Source organism: the organism of the source record quoted next, unplaced genomic scaffold (genome assembly GCF_019419815.1).
Source record: "Pyrus x bretschneideri cultivar Hongxiangsu unplaced genomic scaffold, Pyrus_bretschneideri_v1 Contig4, whole genome shotgun sequence".
NCBI lineage: Eukaryota > Viridiplantae > Streptophyta > Magnoliopsida > Rosales > Rosaceae > Pyrus > Pyrus x bretschneideri.
The window spans coordinates 727,144-742,759 of record NW_025999723.1 but is presented as its reverse complement, the minus strand read 5'-3'; the positions used below and the strand labels follow the sequence as shown (position 1 = coordinate 742,759).

At 37.5% G+C, this 15,616-nt stretch overlaps 2 protein-coding genes across 3 annotated transcripts; both read right to left on the bottom strand.

Annotated features, from left to right (window-relative positions):
• Window positions 1-10: 10 nt before the first annotated feature.
• LOC103951538 (VAN3-binding protein-like) lies at window positions 11-2,105 on the bottom strand. 2 transcript variants are annotated; one of them, XM_048565112.1, is made up of 6 exons: window positions 2,017-2,105; window positions 1,770-1,859; window positions 694-1,213; window positions 500-610; window positions 316-420; window positions 11-235 (listed from the first exon to the last, which is right to left on the bottom strand). In XM_048565112.1, the coding sequence occupies exons 1-6, from the start codon at window positions 2,092-2,094 to the stop codon at window positions 69-71; spliced, it is 1,071 nt and encodes a 356-aa protein (XP_048421069.1). In that variant the 5' UTR covers window positions 2,095-2,105; the 3' UTR covers window positions 11-68. The 2 variants fall into 2 exon arrangements, with proteins under 2 accessions (XP_048421069.1, XP_048421070.1); XM_048565113.1 differs by having other exon boundaries at window positions 316-417.
• A 1,472-nt stretch (window positions 2,106-3,577) lies between these two features.
• Window positions 3,578-13,297, bottom strand: LOC103951539 (cullin-associated NEDD8-dissociated protein 1). Its single transcript, XM_048565416.1, has 29 exons — window positions 13,140-13,297; window positions 12,503-12,612; window positions 12,184-12,353; window positions 11,403-11,610; window positions 10,613-10,778; window positions 10,149-10,278; window positions 9,818-9,932; window positions 9,517-9,674; window positions 9,291-9,414; window positions 9,132-9,182; window positions 8,974-9,056; window positions 8,554-8,638; window positions 8,374-8,475; window positions 8,179-8,277; window positions 7,892-8,002; window positions 7,723-7,806; window positions 7,492-7,632; window positions 7,283-7,375; window positions 7,033-7,154; window positions 6,758-6,917; window positions 6,433-6,672; window positions 5,887-6,135; window positions 5,622-5,798; window positions 5,371-5,517; window positions 5,074-5,190; window positions 4,635-4,803; window positions 4,455-4,532; window positions 4,234-4,372; window positions 3,578-4,067 (listed from the first exon to the last, which is right to left on the bottom strand). Exons 2-29 carry the CDS (start codon window positions 12,536-12,538, stop codon window positions 3,971-3,973), a joined length of 3,651 nt encoding a protein of 1,216 aa, XP_048421373.1. The 5' UTR covers window positions 12,539-12,612; window positions 13,140-13,297; the 3' UTR covers window positions 3,578-3,970.
• Window positions 13,298-15,616: the final 2,319 nt, after the last annotated feature.

The window sequence follows — 15,616 nt, the reverse complement described above, 5'->3', positions numbered from 1 at the left end:
AAGAAACACCGTCGTTAAGCGATGAGTTTGAATATTAGAAACTGTAACCGTTTCAGGTTTGCTAAACATCAACTATGCATCTGTAAGAGATTAGAAATGCTTGATGTCCAGACCAAAGTTTGGTTTTCATCTTTAAACAAGAGCTTGATATCTCCATTGTTGCTCCTTAGGCAGATCGAAAAGTTGCCGTGACCCTGAGCTTCCTTGTATCCCTCCATCACACGCAAAATCTTATCTGGAAATATCGTAAGGAAACTGTAAATTCACTGAAAACAAAACGAAAACAAAACGAAAATCAGAAGCCTCTGATCTTACACTCCTTTCTTGTTGCTAAGAATCCCAGATGCTTCTTTTGGATGCTCAGAATGAGCTGACTGTGCTTCGAGTATACGGACGCCCACCCGTATCTTCTGCTTCCTGCTTCAGCAAACAATAATTTATCTTCTTTTCGTTCTTGTAACAGCAACGGGGTTGAAAAATGTGTCCCGTATTTTCTTACCAGAAGGAGTGACAACTGATAGTTCGGCCTTTACTTCCAGCAAATTTCGGTTTTTTGGAAAGTAGGCATCCGGGATAGCTCTTGCTTTGAGTGCTGCAGCTCCTCTTAAACCTGCAAGGGATCATTTCGTCAAGTTAAACCCATGTTTTTATGCAGATTCTGGCGAAGGAAACATTCGATGGATTGGGAATTACTTGTTGCAGCAGCGGCTGTGAGTGTGATCATGTCGCCGGTGGTCTGGATAGCCAAGCCTGAGTTGATGGCAGAAGAAACATGAGTGGTGTGCGCACCCAACGACTCTGCAGCTTCGGCACATACTGCAGTAACCAGAGCTGCCGCAGAAGCAACAACGTTGCCTATGATGATGGGATTGCCATCATCACCGACTTCTACTGATTCTATGCCGTTCTTGGCAGCTGCAACGCTGGCAATCGCAGCAGCCAAGCGCGTGACAGAGAGCGCTGCGTGAACGCTAGCTGTGTGAAGCCGGATATCTTCTTTCTTCTTCAGTCTGTGCTGTCTAAGTAAGCTGGTTAAGGATTTGCGTCCCCACCATGATCCCCTGCTGAACATATTGGTTCTCCTCTGAAGTGGAAACTCATTTATAACTTCTTCTGTCGCCAGTTTCCGATCTTCAGGTTCCCCTGAGCTAAACTTATCGTCCGGCTGTCCGTCTTGTTTCGCTGAACTCCGGTCATGTGAAGGAGACACGTCCTGCAAATTAAGGAGTCATCTTGGTAAGGTAGACCAGAGTAGCCAACTTGGCGTTACGCGTAGAAGTAATGTTTCCACACTTTTTTTTTCCTGTACTCCTCCCTCTTTTCTTCGGATTAAATAGAAGTGATAATCCTAAGATTGGCATAACTTTTACTTTGATCCTGAGAATTAAAATCGATACAATTGGTTTCTGAGTTTGTCCATCATCGATCTTTCTATCCTTATGAGATAAATCTTCATTAAATAAGAATAAAATAATAAAAATACCCTCAATTTTTGTAAATATTTTGGTTTATTAAATTGAGGATATTTTTGTCATTTTGATCCTAATTTAACATAATTTTCACGGAATAACCAAATTGATTTATTCAAATCTAAGGAACCAAAATAAAGAGTTATGCCAATCTCAGAAATCATTTTGGCTAAAAGCATTTTATAAATTATATGAGAATCAAGAGAAGAATGCATAGGAGAAAACGAAAGTGTGAAAATCATATTAACAAACGATTTTACGTTAATTTGATAGATTTAGTAAAGCGTTAAGGTTTCTCACGGTTGATGTAAACATCTGTTGAAAGTTATGGGCAGACGAACTCCACGAGCGACAGAGAAACTCCATGGCATGAATTGGGCTGTGTGGAATCTCCACGTACATTGCACACCAAATAATTAGCAACAGAAAAAAAGATTAATTAAGTTGAAATAAACTCAATTTTTCACTCCCGGCCCTCACAAAATAGAAAGCCTTATGAGCTTGGGATCGTCCGTTTTTAATTCTCTTTTCTAGCCAATAAACTCACTGTGTTAGTTGATTGGTATTGCTGGGCTTTAAAGGAGACTGATTTGCCCGCTCCAACAATCCTATGCAGTTCCTCCATGAATGCTACATGTGCCTGCATTAAAAGACTATCACGTCGGAAACCTAACAAAATAAAGTACAATACGTACTATTTTGCGTAAAATTTCATACCTTAAGTTGAGGATAGACAGTCGTTGGGATTAGTAACGTGTCGTTAAAATTAGTAGCATGTTGTTGAGATTAGTAGCTTGTCATCTTTCTCTAAAACCTTAATATAACGATTTAGAACTAGTTTGCATGACAATAGTAACCAAGGTAAACAAAAGAGTTGCTTAAATAGGAAACCTTGTCATCCCAATGGAGTGCTAGTTGTGTACAATTTTAATAGTTTCCGAGGAAGGTGGTAGGGAACTAGGGTGGGTGAAAACTGTGACACTCTTCCCAAATAGACCCCATAGTTTAATTACTAGTATTATTTTGAGTAGTTCTACTTAGGGATATATGGTCACGTGGGAAGCAAGAAAGATGACCAATTGTTTCATCTTCTTCATACTAAAACAGGACTCTGTCACGTGCCATTTTCGTTTTGCCCAATCGTTGCAAGGGCTGCACGTGCACATGTATGGATGTGTTACAATTTTGATGCACTTGTGGTCCTTCAGGATGTTAGTTTGACAAAGAGATCATCTAATATCAATGGTTTTAAAGAAACGGGCCGCAATTGACTACTTATTTTATTGAAATTGTCGTTCTAATTAAGTTTCTTACTACCTAAATGGTGCAAAAACGAGAGTTTTATCACAAAGGAGTTTATTGTTATTAAAAAATTTGTAGATTTTTCGATGTAAGATTTTTTTGTATTCTTCAACATCCAAGCCATAGAAGACCAGTTTGCGGATTTCAACCAATTATGATGATGAGTTTTTCTCTTTTATTTTGTTCATTTGGTGCAATAAAATGTCGACTTAGGGTATTGTTTATGTTTCAAACGAAGTGAGAGAGAACTTGGATTACTTTCGAAGAACTAAATATAAGACCTCGAATGCAAAAATGAATGGACTAAAGCTACAAATGTCTTGCTTTTAGTACCCTTTTTAAATATGAGCTTCTCTCTTCGTTGTAGTCGACTTCTTGTTTGATAGCATTTTGCTTTGGCTTCTTGGAGATTATTGCAACCAAGATAGAGTCGTAATGACATAATATGTCCAACAGATGTTTGCTACATATTTATTTTAGGGCATCGTTGGATTGAATGAATCAAACAAAAACAACGATCATGATTAAACAGAAATGTGTGAAAACTTGAAAAAATGTGTTGGATCAATTCTCATTCCAATAGAAGATTAATACGTCTAGACAGCACCTCCGTTCTTATATGGGTATAGGAAAAGGGCTTCAAACGAGAGTATTGGCTAACCGCGCAACTTGGGGCCGGGCTGCTCAGCGTGCCACGCCACGAACACAGTTAAACACAAGTTAATGCTAGAGAGACCAACGATTTAAATCATATTTTGTTAACCGTAAGTTTGCTTATTATCAAAATAAGTGGATTGGAACATAAATTTGAAAATTTTAACTTCCAACAACAATTTAGAGATTCCACACCAATACATGTGTTTTCTGTAGTAAACTTGCTTCCAGCCACATACCGGAAAACAAAATTCGGCGATTTTGATCCTAACCAAGTGAATAGAAGAGTTTGGGAGGGGGCGGTACTGATCCTGAGATCGCGCAACAAAAATACGGTTGCACAAGACAAAAACCACGCAATTACTTTAAACCTATACAAGAACCATAACCGGCGTTTCTACAATAACAGAACACGTTCATACGGCCTCCATCTGTTTCTTGTATTCTGCCGCAGAAAAAGCTTCTTAAGCCCTCAGATGTCCACTAATGAGAGCGATATAATCTCCTTTTTTTCATTCATTGTAGACTACAGCAAGATAGGCAGGTCATTCATTTCGGATAGAAACATACTTGTCACCGAGCGCTTGAGATTTTAAAATTTCATTCATAAGGTTCTTGAACTTAAGGCTGCAATCTCCACCGCTGCAGGATAACAACATATAACAAAGTATTAGTCGGTTCATTCAATGTTCAAAACAAACGCCATGCACACAGAGCAAGGAAAACAAAATACTGTACGGAAAGGAGAAGAAACAGGAATTTCGTGCAGAATGTACAGCAGGACTAGGATATAAAGCAGGGGCAAAACCTTATACGATGCAAGGACGCAATAGCTCTCAGAGCGCTGCGAATCATGTCTTCATTGCGGTCTACTTCTTGCTTGACAGCATCTTGCTTTGGCTTAAAGTTGATAGTTTTTTGGAGAGGATCCACCAACGAGTCCAGCACTGGAGGATAGAAAATTTTAGATTGCAAATTAACGGCATAACTTCTGAATCTTAGGAAAGAAAAATCGGTAAATTAACTGACCTGCCAGTACAGCAGATGGACACTTGTCCGCAAGCTTTGAGAGGATAAGATGGCAAGGCATCTTAACATCATAATGATCTGGAAAATTGAATCCAATTCAGTTTACAAGGTAATAAATTTAATAAGCACCACATGCTAACCATCCATCTTCAAATATGCATGAACAAAAACGAAACTCACCATCCAGACCAGATCTAAGATAAGGAACAATAAAAGACGAAGGGTTCACTTGATCAAGACAACTATCCAGCAATGTGTCCACACATTCAAATGCAGCCTTCCTTAACTCAAGTCCATCATCTACAGTGTGCTTAAAAGGGCCAAGATCAACTGTCCTGATCAATTCTTTCTGCATCCAGGATTTTCAAGCTAAATAAGAGATCAACCCATGGCTAAGTAAAACAAATGAACGAATGATAGATGGCGGTGTTACATATAATACGGAGCATTCAAGCTCAACTGATACAAATCAAGTGACAGCTGATAAAATGTAACTCGGAATTCTATGCAAGACAGATAATAATGCTATAATTGTAGTAATACCATGAATGTCCTATATTCTGCAAAGGCAGTCTTGCAACCACATAACGGAGGGATAAGTTCAGAACGCTCAACCAACCTTGATGACTGTTTGATCATAAAGAAGCGGCAACAACTCTGGCAGGAGCCCCTTGATCAGATTTGGCTTATTGTGGGCAAATGTACTTAAAACCAACACAGCCGCACGCCTCACATGCTGCATTAGACCATACCAAATCAGTAACCAAAAAATCTAAAAGTCCAAACCAACCAAGAACATAACAGCTAACACAATATTGAAAAACAGAAACAATCAAGGGAAACGAAAAACTGAAAGATGGTTTAAAACCCAAAGCACTTTATTTAGTTTATCAAGCATCAGAAATCTAAGACTAACCCGGTCATGATCCTTAATAAGCATCAGGAAAGATGCAATTTCAGGATACAAAATCTCATCTATCCTCTCCGGCCTCTCAACTATTGAATATTTAACTGCAATGACAACAGTAGCTCTTGTGAAAGCAGCTGGACTGGTTGTTCGTACCTATAGAAACTTAGGATTAGAAAACACAGATATGAAAGTGCAACCCATCAAATATTTTAATAACAAAGCTTAGGCAGAAGGCACAGGGTCGTTTGATAAAATACCTTCAGTGCAGGAACAAGTTTTGTGGGTTCGATAAGTGCTATTTTACCAAGACACTCAGCTACAACATTGCGGACACCCTCTTCCTCGCTTTCACAGTAATTAAAAAGTAAATTAAGTATCTTCTCAACACTGGAATCTGGAAACTCTGCTTTATCTACAGATTGCCTTACTATGACCTGGAAAAAGGATGAATACAAACTTAAATACGACAAAACAGACAATACAGGTAACAAAATCAGGCTCTTAAAGTTCAGAAGAATGCACCTCCTTCAGAGAATGAAGCAAGAGGTACTGTTTTTTCTGCTGATTGTCAATCTGGTCCAATATAAAAGGCAAATACTTGAGTAGGTTACCAACAGCAATATTGCCAAGAGCATAGGAGGCTGCAGATTTAATCTCTTCGAAAGGAGATTGAAAGGATTCAATGACAATATTCTCTATATGGTCGTGGGAGCCTAGATCTTTCCGCCTCCCAATCTCCCCGAGACACAGCAAAGCAAGGTGCTGCTTAGCCTATATCATAATAAAAAGAAAGCAATTATACCGGGCACAAAAATAGTTTATGGCAATAAATAATACTAATGAATCCACTAAATCCCATCATTCTACCCCAAACCAACTCAATATCTACAATTAATCACCAAACCATCGCCACCTTTAAAGATGACCAAATAATAATAACTTATCAAAAATCTATTAGACTACCCCATCTGTACAGTGACAGTTTGCTTACACCACCAAATCACTGTCATCTGCGAATATAACCATAATTGAGTTGATTTCATCTTTTTTCCGAACAGGACGACTTACTGAATTTGTAGTGCTGTCATCTTTGAGAATTTCAGTGAGCATTTTCACGGTAGATGAACATTGCTGGTCACCGGCAGCAAGGCAAAGGACGGCCACACATTGAGCTATTGAATACAAAGCTTGCTTTGCAACACCACCCAACTGAGGAGATGGTTTAGCACTCAAAAGAAGAGAGTCTAGCAAGGCATCAAAACTTGTATTTGCAGAATACACCAAGGAAGCAAAAAAGCTTTGCAAAGCCTGCATTATTCAACAAAGTATGTTCTCAAACATGTGCAATGTTTCAATATCATAACAAATCACCCGCTAGATAGAAAATTTTTACCAAAAGGGCTTGCCCCTGTAGCAATGAGCTTCTAATTAACGTTAGTGCTTGCGGAAGAACTTTGCTTCTAACAGCCAAACCAATAACTGGGCTTGACCTGTCCGCCATCAAGGTGCAGCAGAGTTCCAGGGCAAGGGCTGTCATATGCAAGTCTGAATCACTGTAAAGGGGTATTAAAAGGAAATTAGGGTTCAGAAACTAAAGCACCCAGCTACTGATCAGACAATACTATGGAAAGAACAAAAAGAAAAAAAATGGTGAAGCAGCAACAGAACCTTATCAGTGTAGCAAGCTCTACAATAATAACTTCATAAGCTGCTGAACCAATTTTGTCGCCGTAAGCAACAATTAGGGAATTCAAGGTCCCCAATGTTGCCTGTCTTAAAGGCCGATTAGCCTGATTTCCACAAAGGCAAAGAATGTTAGAAAAAATTCCATACATGTTTGAGGGGTTCTAAAACAAATGTAAGAAAAAATATTTGTACAAAGTATCAATTCAACATCAAATTAAGCAAATTACCGCACCTTCCTTAGGAATGCAGTCAACTCCGCAATCACTTGCTCCAACACACAGGACAGATCTATTTTCAGCGGAGAAACAGCAATGACGGCAAATGCCTGGAAGCAAAGCACTTAAGACCTTAAAAACTAAACACATAAACATTGATATAGAGAGTCCCGTGTGTATGCCTCGAGAAAAGAAAGCCCAAAAAAATGAACATGCACAGAATTACCTTCACAGCTGTAAGTCGAGTAATCTCGTTTCCCATTCGATCAACAAGCACAGGAAGGCATACAGGTAACTCAACATCAAGGTTATCCCCAAATGTTGACACAACTAGACCCATGCAAGATATAGCACATTCCTTGACCTCCTGAATAAGAATAGACATGAGCAACAATACAGACATAACCATTTAAGACAAATTATTCGTAAAGTACAATCTAAGAGGAATTTTACTGACCTGATCTTGATCTTGGTTTGTCAAGCGTGACATTATGGCATTATATATTGGATGAACATAAGGTTTGAAGTCAAAACCAATTCCCTACATGAAAAAAGCCAAATAATTTAAGCAAAGTGGTTTGACAACGCATCAAGCCTAAAGTGCCTAAGGGTGCCAACTAATTCACCTCAATATTTGGGCGAACCACACGGACAAGTTCCCCACACACTCTTAATGCCTCAGCTGTGACTTTGTAATAACGCTCCCCCACAGCAGATAAAACAGGACTAGAAAGAGCCTGCAATAATATCAGTTCATAAATTATACTGTCACCATACCTACACAAAATGCACCTTGTGGTCTATTTCTCACTATCATAATGTAATTAACTGCAATATATTTCAATAAAAAAAAAAATTGTATCATATCAGCATATTCATAGCATAGCATAAACGTAAGAATTACTGTACTTACCTTGATGTAAGGATGGAAAACAGAAGGATAATGCGATGCCAAGACCAATCTTGTAAATATAAGAGCTTCAATCTTCAAATTGGAGGTAGAGGATTTATCCTAGAAAGAAAATTAAAGAGAACAAATATCAGCATTAGAGAAACTTAAATTAAACTAATAGAGAATAAACTTCCAGTTTGAGAGAATAGTACTTACATTTAATGCCTTTTCAATTCCGGGAATGAGTGAGCCAATGTGATCCGCCAGGCAATCTGGCAAGACCACCACAAGTTCTTTCAAAACGGAAAACGCGCCAACCTGCAAATAGATAAATGTTATATAGTTCATAATATGTCCATAATGAACCCATCTGATAGGGGCAGCAGATATTCCAACCTTTGTCTTGATAGATTTCTCACGTAGCTGCCTATTTATAGATCTGATGATCTTTGGCACTTCTTGCTTAAGTAGCCATCTTGGACTGCAAAATATGCCAATAATTTAGCCAATATCACATCATGTATTCTTGATAACGAGAAAAACCATGCAACTCAAGCAATGGGGAAAAAGAAATAGAAATCCCAAGGAGTTGCTGACAGAGTAATCTCTCTAAAGTAGTCGAAGATGATCATAGAGTAAAAGAAAGCAGTAATGAGAACTATACACTAAACATTTATAATAATCAATTCCCTAGTTAAGAATCTAAAATTTCTAAAACCATACTCATCCAAGAAAATGCTAGATAGGAGGTAAGAACGAAAACAAACTGCGTGTGATTTGACAATAGGATAACGCACAAGTATACAACTAAGTTACCTCTGTTCATTTATGTCATTTTGTCCTTTTGTAACATTTCCAGTTTGCTGCAACAGTTCAGTGAACGTATTGAAAATGTCCATCTGCAGAAAAATATCATCAGATAATCAACCCCATGAAGCTCAATGGAAAACTAACAGATGTTCATTCTGGCTTACCTTGACATTTTCCTCCCTCTCTTTAAATCTGTCAATTAATTTCGGACAAGCCTGCAGAAAAGCAGAAACATAATATCATAGGAAAAAAACAAAATTATGGAAGCAACAACTTTTGTGTGAAAAAAAAAAAACATAATTGAAGAGTTATTTCAAAGATACCTCCCCATACAGCTTTGATAGCATCTCAGGACGTGATACAATTAATGCCGATAAGCATTTAGCTGCTGCTCTTCGAACTTTCCAGCTAACATCTTCATCATCTGTATATTCCGTCGCACTCCCACTATAACATAATAAAGAAGACAGAATAAGTAGAAATTTTATTGAATACCTCTGGGTCTGTGACTATGAACCAATTATAACGTCAAACATAATGAACACGTACTCATCTTCCTCTTCCTCATGAGTTTCATCATCAGTATCTTCTTCCATGTTATCAGTGAAGTTCGGGTCATAACTTAGATATTCCAAGTTAAGATGAAGAATTTCATCACAATACGGAGAAATGTCCCTGGGGCACCTAAGCAGAAAACTCTCTAATGCCTGCAGTCAAAAGCATATATGAGCATAAACCAAATTTATAAATATAGGTATAAATAAAATCGGTTTATACATAACACACCTTTTATATAGTCCTGGAAATAAAAAGAAAAATCTCAAAACAATACAGAACAAACATACAGTACCTGCAAGCTGTATTCACGAAGCTCCTCATCATTCTCTGATGCACTTGTGCAGTAATTAATTAACACTGGGACAGTGTCAGCAAGATGGGGTCCAAAACGATATCCAACAGCACGACTGCACACAGTGATATAAACTAGTTACCAAAAGTAAGTTACTCTATGACTAAAATCAGATACTTGTATATCCATGGTTATAGTCATCTACCCCACTTCTTTTGGCCATACATTACTTTACTCCCCACTTGAAAGTGAATAACATCAGCCTTTATTGCCTCAGCTATAAATGGGGAAATGGAACCAAAGGCATTTCATTAAAACCCACAAAGCTCACCTTAAAGCACCAATCATCTGAATATTTGTTCGAGTCATTTCTGATTTTGTGCCTTTATTTCTCAATTTCTGGACAACTTCAGTGGTTGCCTTTGCTAACAGATCATCTGACAAGCTCGATGCAAGGGACGCTGAAGGCAAAACAATTTGTGCAGTTTAATCTACTATTTCATTATAGACTTGCCAACACCAACTTCCACAAGAATGAACAGGTTTCTCAATACATGGTATTGTGTACATGTTTCTTTGGAAAAGATGATTAATTACAATCTAGGACAACTTTTAGATTTCAGAAATAAATAATAAGAACCCAAAATAGTATAAACAGACTAGTTGTGTTCAGATCTTCAAAACAACTTGCACTTGTTTCAGGCAAAGCAAAATAACGTTGATGTGATCAACCACATGACCCTCTTGAACTAGTATTATGGGCTCAGTGAGTGCAAAAGAACCAGTGAATCTTACCAATGCATGACACAGTTTTCTTCCTCACGCTGGCTTGATTGTAGCTCAACTGAGACAAGAGAGCACTTAATAGCAGCTCATGATCAGTTGCCATTAAATTGCCAAACTTATGAAGAACGTCACATAAGTTATCAAGACATTCACATTTGATCTCATGGTTCATTCCCTGGGATTACAGCACAATAAATCAGAAATAAACACCAAAAGTTGGCATCTATGAATAGCAAAAGCAAAAATGGAATAACAGATGACAACAGAGGAAATGACAGATAGCACAACCCTGAATAATCCCTTTTTTTATTGAATTAATCACTAGTTTATGAGCCTTTATTCAAACAATATCACATATCAATTAACTAAGGGATATAAATCACTCATTTCCTTTCCCTTTCAGGTATTACCCCAATTTTCATTGTGTTATTCCAGTTCACAGACAGCCTACAGAACCAATTGCCCTTCTACTAACAAAGTTGCCAAAAACAAAATAAAAATACCAAGATAAACACACATCAATTCTTTGTCATTGTAAAATTGCAAAGTTATAAAACCTTTTCATTGTTTAGACAGCCTTCACACTTTCCAAAGTGTGGCTATTTACAAATTTCAAACATCACTACGGTCACCATGGATGTGAATTTGTTGAATGCATGTGCAAACCATCAATCTCGTTGGTTCCTTCATCTCCAAGTTAGTAGACAGAACTTAACTTATTAAATAAAAGAAAGAGTATGTACCCAAAAGGGAAAAAATATCTATGATAAAGTGAAAAGGATAAGATCTATTAACTCACTGGATCAGTAATTCCTTTAACCAATTGCGGCAAAATAGATAGAAGAATAGACTGGGCAAGAGACTGAGTAGAAATTTCAGCAATAATAGTCTTCAAAGCTATGCTTGCAATATCACGATGATCCTTGTCCTTTAGCAATTTTTCACAAAGCTTATTTGTCATCTCCACAACTCGTGGCTCGCTGACCTTCTTAACTAATGGAACGAGACTGCAGTATTACATAAAAATAACAGACAAAGAATCAAATTAAATGTTGCATAAATCTTCAACTGCAGCATTTCCGTATCATAAAATTTTATTCCAAATATTCTACTCATCCAAACAGTATACACCAAAACAAAATAAGGTGTCAATGAAAGGTTATGACTAGTTTTTTTTTTTTTTTTTTTTTTTTTTTTTTTTTTTTTTTTTTTTTCCTTCTTCTTCTTTATGATTAGTAGGACACTTGAATTTTACTTGAAAGCATCCATGGCTGAAACTTCTGCAGAGACTTCCATAACATTCTATTAATCAACCTACAAACTATGACAATATATCTAAAACTTATGCAAAGTTTACTTTACTTGCAAAGAACTAAGAAAGCTTTATAAGTTTGTAAAATTCTTTATTACAATCCACCAATAACAGTTATATAATCATTTGCAAACACTAGTCAGAACCATACTTGCACAGCAATGACAACAGTGAACAGTGAATTGAATTAAAGCATGGTGTAACCAACAGATAAGAGGAAAATCAACTCTGTTTGTGTAATAGGTAAAATCATAAATAAATTCCATACCATTTCACGGCCAATCCAGATACATCACCAGCAACATCATCAAGTTGCTGTATAATAATACTTGTCAACTTTATCTCCAGATCAGAATCAGCTTTAAAACTATCTTTGTTTAATTCATTCAGTAAATCAGAAGTAGCCATATATCTGAAATCCTTATCCTTGCCCGTCATCTGCAAAACAAACTCAAACAAATCAAAACATATCACACGTACTGCTAGCTGAAACAACGGGTGAGAATTCATCTTCCTTTCACCAACAAACATGCTCCCAGAAACAAATTAGTTTATATCATGGAAACGCAAGCTTCAAAGGAACATACCTTCTCCAGTATACCGGTCATTGCTAAGTTCGCCATTTCGGCGATGCTATATGAAGGGGTGCTGTGCGCAGCGAACTCGAAAAAGTGTCACTGCTTACTTATATCCAAATCTAACAAGAAACAAAAATGAAATTCCAAGATTACATAATCAAAAATTACAAAACACAGTACACGTTGTATATAGGGAATTGTTATTGGGACTCCAAATTCCTCATTCTATGCTCCAAACTTTCTATATTTAGAAACAAAAATACTCTTGTGAGGAGTGTAGAATGAGATTTTTGGAGTGCCAATAACACTTCCCTATATATATACACCACAAAATAAATTAAACAAATACGTCGTGCAACCCAAAAGAAAAAGAAACCCTAGCTGCCAATCAGTAATCAGTAACAGAAACTATGAACAATCCATGATAAACACTAACCCTAGCGACATTGCCAAACTAAAAGCTACCCCGTTTAACAAAACTATGAACAATCCATAACATATCGGTTCATCAAACGATCCACCGCTTCTCAAATATTCTATCACGAACAAATAGCGAAACAAAAACGAGAAGAATAAATTGATAACGGGGAAATTGAAACGAGTTGAATCGCATGGGAAGAAAACAGAAGATGAAAGAGAAGCTTACCGGCGGTTTGCGGCGGCCGGAGACGACGAGCTCAGTGAGTCAGTGAGGTGGGTATAATGTAGGGGATGGTGGAGGAGAGCGTGTGTGGAAGGGAAGGGGCATTTTATATAACTGTACAAAGCACTCGACCCCAGATCCGCAATATCATCCCTCCACCTGGAATAATTTGGTGTCCCAAACCACGCTTTATTTTTAAATCCAATTATTTAGGCATAGTTCTTGGATACAATGTAACATCTACACCATCTTAAGCTATATTCTCATCTCTACCTTTATTCGCTTCGGGTTTCATTGGAACTCCAAGGTTAAGCGAGTTCGCACGAGGTCATTCTCAAGATGGATAACCCATTAGGAAGTTTTGCTCGTGTGAGTTCTCAAAAACAAAACCGTGAGGGCGTGGTTGCGGATGTGGTGGGGGTCGGGCTGGGATGTGACAATTTGGTAACAGAGCCAATTCCTGGGCGGAAGTGTGCCGACGTGGACGTCGGGCCCCTAAGGGGCTGGATTGTAACATCCCATATCGCCCAAGGAAGTGGATCTTGTAAGTCTTATATGTATATTATCATCTCTACCTAGCATTTTTGGGAACTCACTCTGAGTCCACTCCTCTGAACGACGTGGGATATTACATGTGGGACCCAGTTGCTAACGCTATTGCATAAAAACCAACAATTATTTTTTTATTGGACGGCCCATGTGGTTGTATTGTTAGTTAAACTAATGTTCTATATTCCATTTTAAAAAAAAAAATCAAATTTATAAATACATTAAATCCAATGATTGAGACGATCAAATATAGCGGTAAAAAAAAAGATATAACAACCAAAAATTGAAATTAATTTCAAATTTATAAATACATTAAATCCAATAATTGAGATGATCAAATTTAGCTGTAAAAAAAATATATAACAACCAAAATTTTAAAATAATTTAAAATTTTATTTTAATCAAAATTCACTAAAAAACTATCACATCCCCGCCCGGGGGGACCACTTCTCGGACCCGCTCCACCATCGTAGCACGATATTGTCCGCTTTGAGCCCCGACCATGTCCTCACGGTTTTGTTTCTGGGAACTCATACGAGAACTTCCCAGTGGGTCATCTATTATGGGAGTGCTCTCGCGCGCTACTCGCTTAACTTCAGAGTTCCCATAGAACCCAAAGTCAGTGAGCTCCCAAAAGATCTCGTGCTAGGTAGGGATGGAAATATACATATAAGGATCACTCCTCTGGACGATGTGGGATGTCACAATCAGACGAGAAATTCCCAGTGGATCACCCATCATGGGAGTGCTCTCGTGTGCTACTCGCTTAACTTCAGAGTTCCCATAAAATCCAAAGCCAGTGAGCTCCCAAAAGACCTCGTGCTACGTACGAATGAGAATATACATATAAGGATCACTCCCCTGAACAATGTGGGATGTCACAATTCACCCCCCTTAGGGCCCGACGTCCTCGTTGGCACACCACGACCAGGGTTAGGCTCTGATACCAAATTGTCACATCACGGGCCGGGGGGACCACTTCCCGGGCCCGCTCCACCACCGTAGCATGATAGTGTCCGTTTGGGCCCTGACCACACCTTCACGGTTTTATTTCTGGGAACTCACACAATAACTTTCCAGTAGGTCACCCATCATAAGAGTGCTCTCGATCGCTACTCGCTTAATTTCAGAGTTCCCATGGAACCCGAAGTCAGTGAACTCCCAAAAAGTCACGTGCTAGGTAGGGATGAGAATATACATATAATGATCACTCCCCTAGACGATGTGGGATGTCACAAAAACTCTATAAATTCAAATGTATTTGTTCAAACATTTACACAAAATCAACTATTGTCAAGCAATTATTCCTTTTTTTTCTTTCTACCCATCTATGTATTTATGTTTAAGAATGTTCTTTCATATGGTGCATATGTGTAAGAATAAGGTAGGTATAATGATTTTTCATTATTTAAATATTTTTATGTTAAAATGTTCATAAAAAAATTAGGATAATCTACATAAATAATATTTTTAAAAAGTTATCAAAAAGTTAGGTTAAAATAATTTTTTTGAATTTCGGGCTAAAATTTTAAGTAAAACTATTGAAACAGAAAAGTTGTTACTAATCTAAAAAAATTGAGTAAATTATCACAATGGTACTTCAATTTTAATCAAATTTGAGTAATGATCCTTTAATTAAAAATCAATTGCCATTAGTTCGTCAACTCATTAAAACATGCATCTATGATCTTTTTCGTTAACTCTTTCAAACTTCTGTCAAATAAGTTATGTTGGAATGACTATTACTACAATCAGGTTAAAGTTGAGGGACTGTTGCTCTAATTGGGTTAAAGTTGAAGGACTGTTTCTCCAGTTGAATTAAAATTCAAAGACCATTAATACAATTTTTTCCTATTTGATTTTTAATATTTGACCCTTGATTTATCTCTTACATACATGTCACGTGACTCATTTTGACAAAAATTCTAATG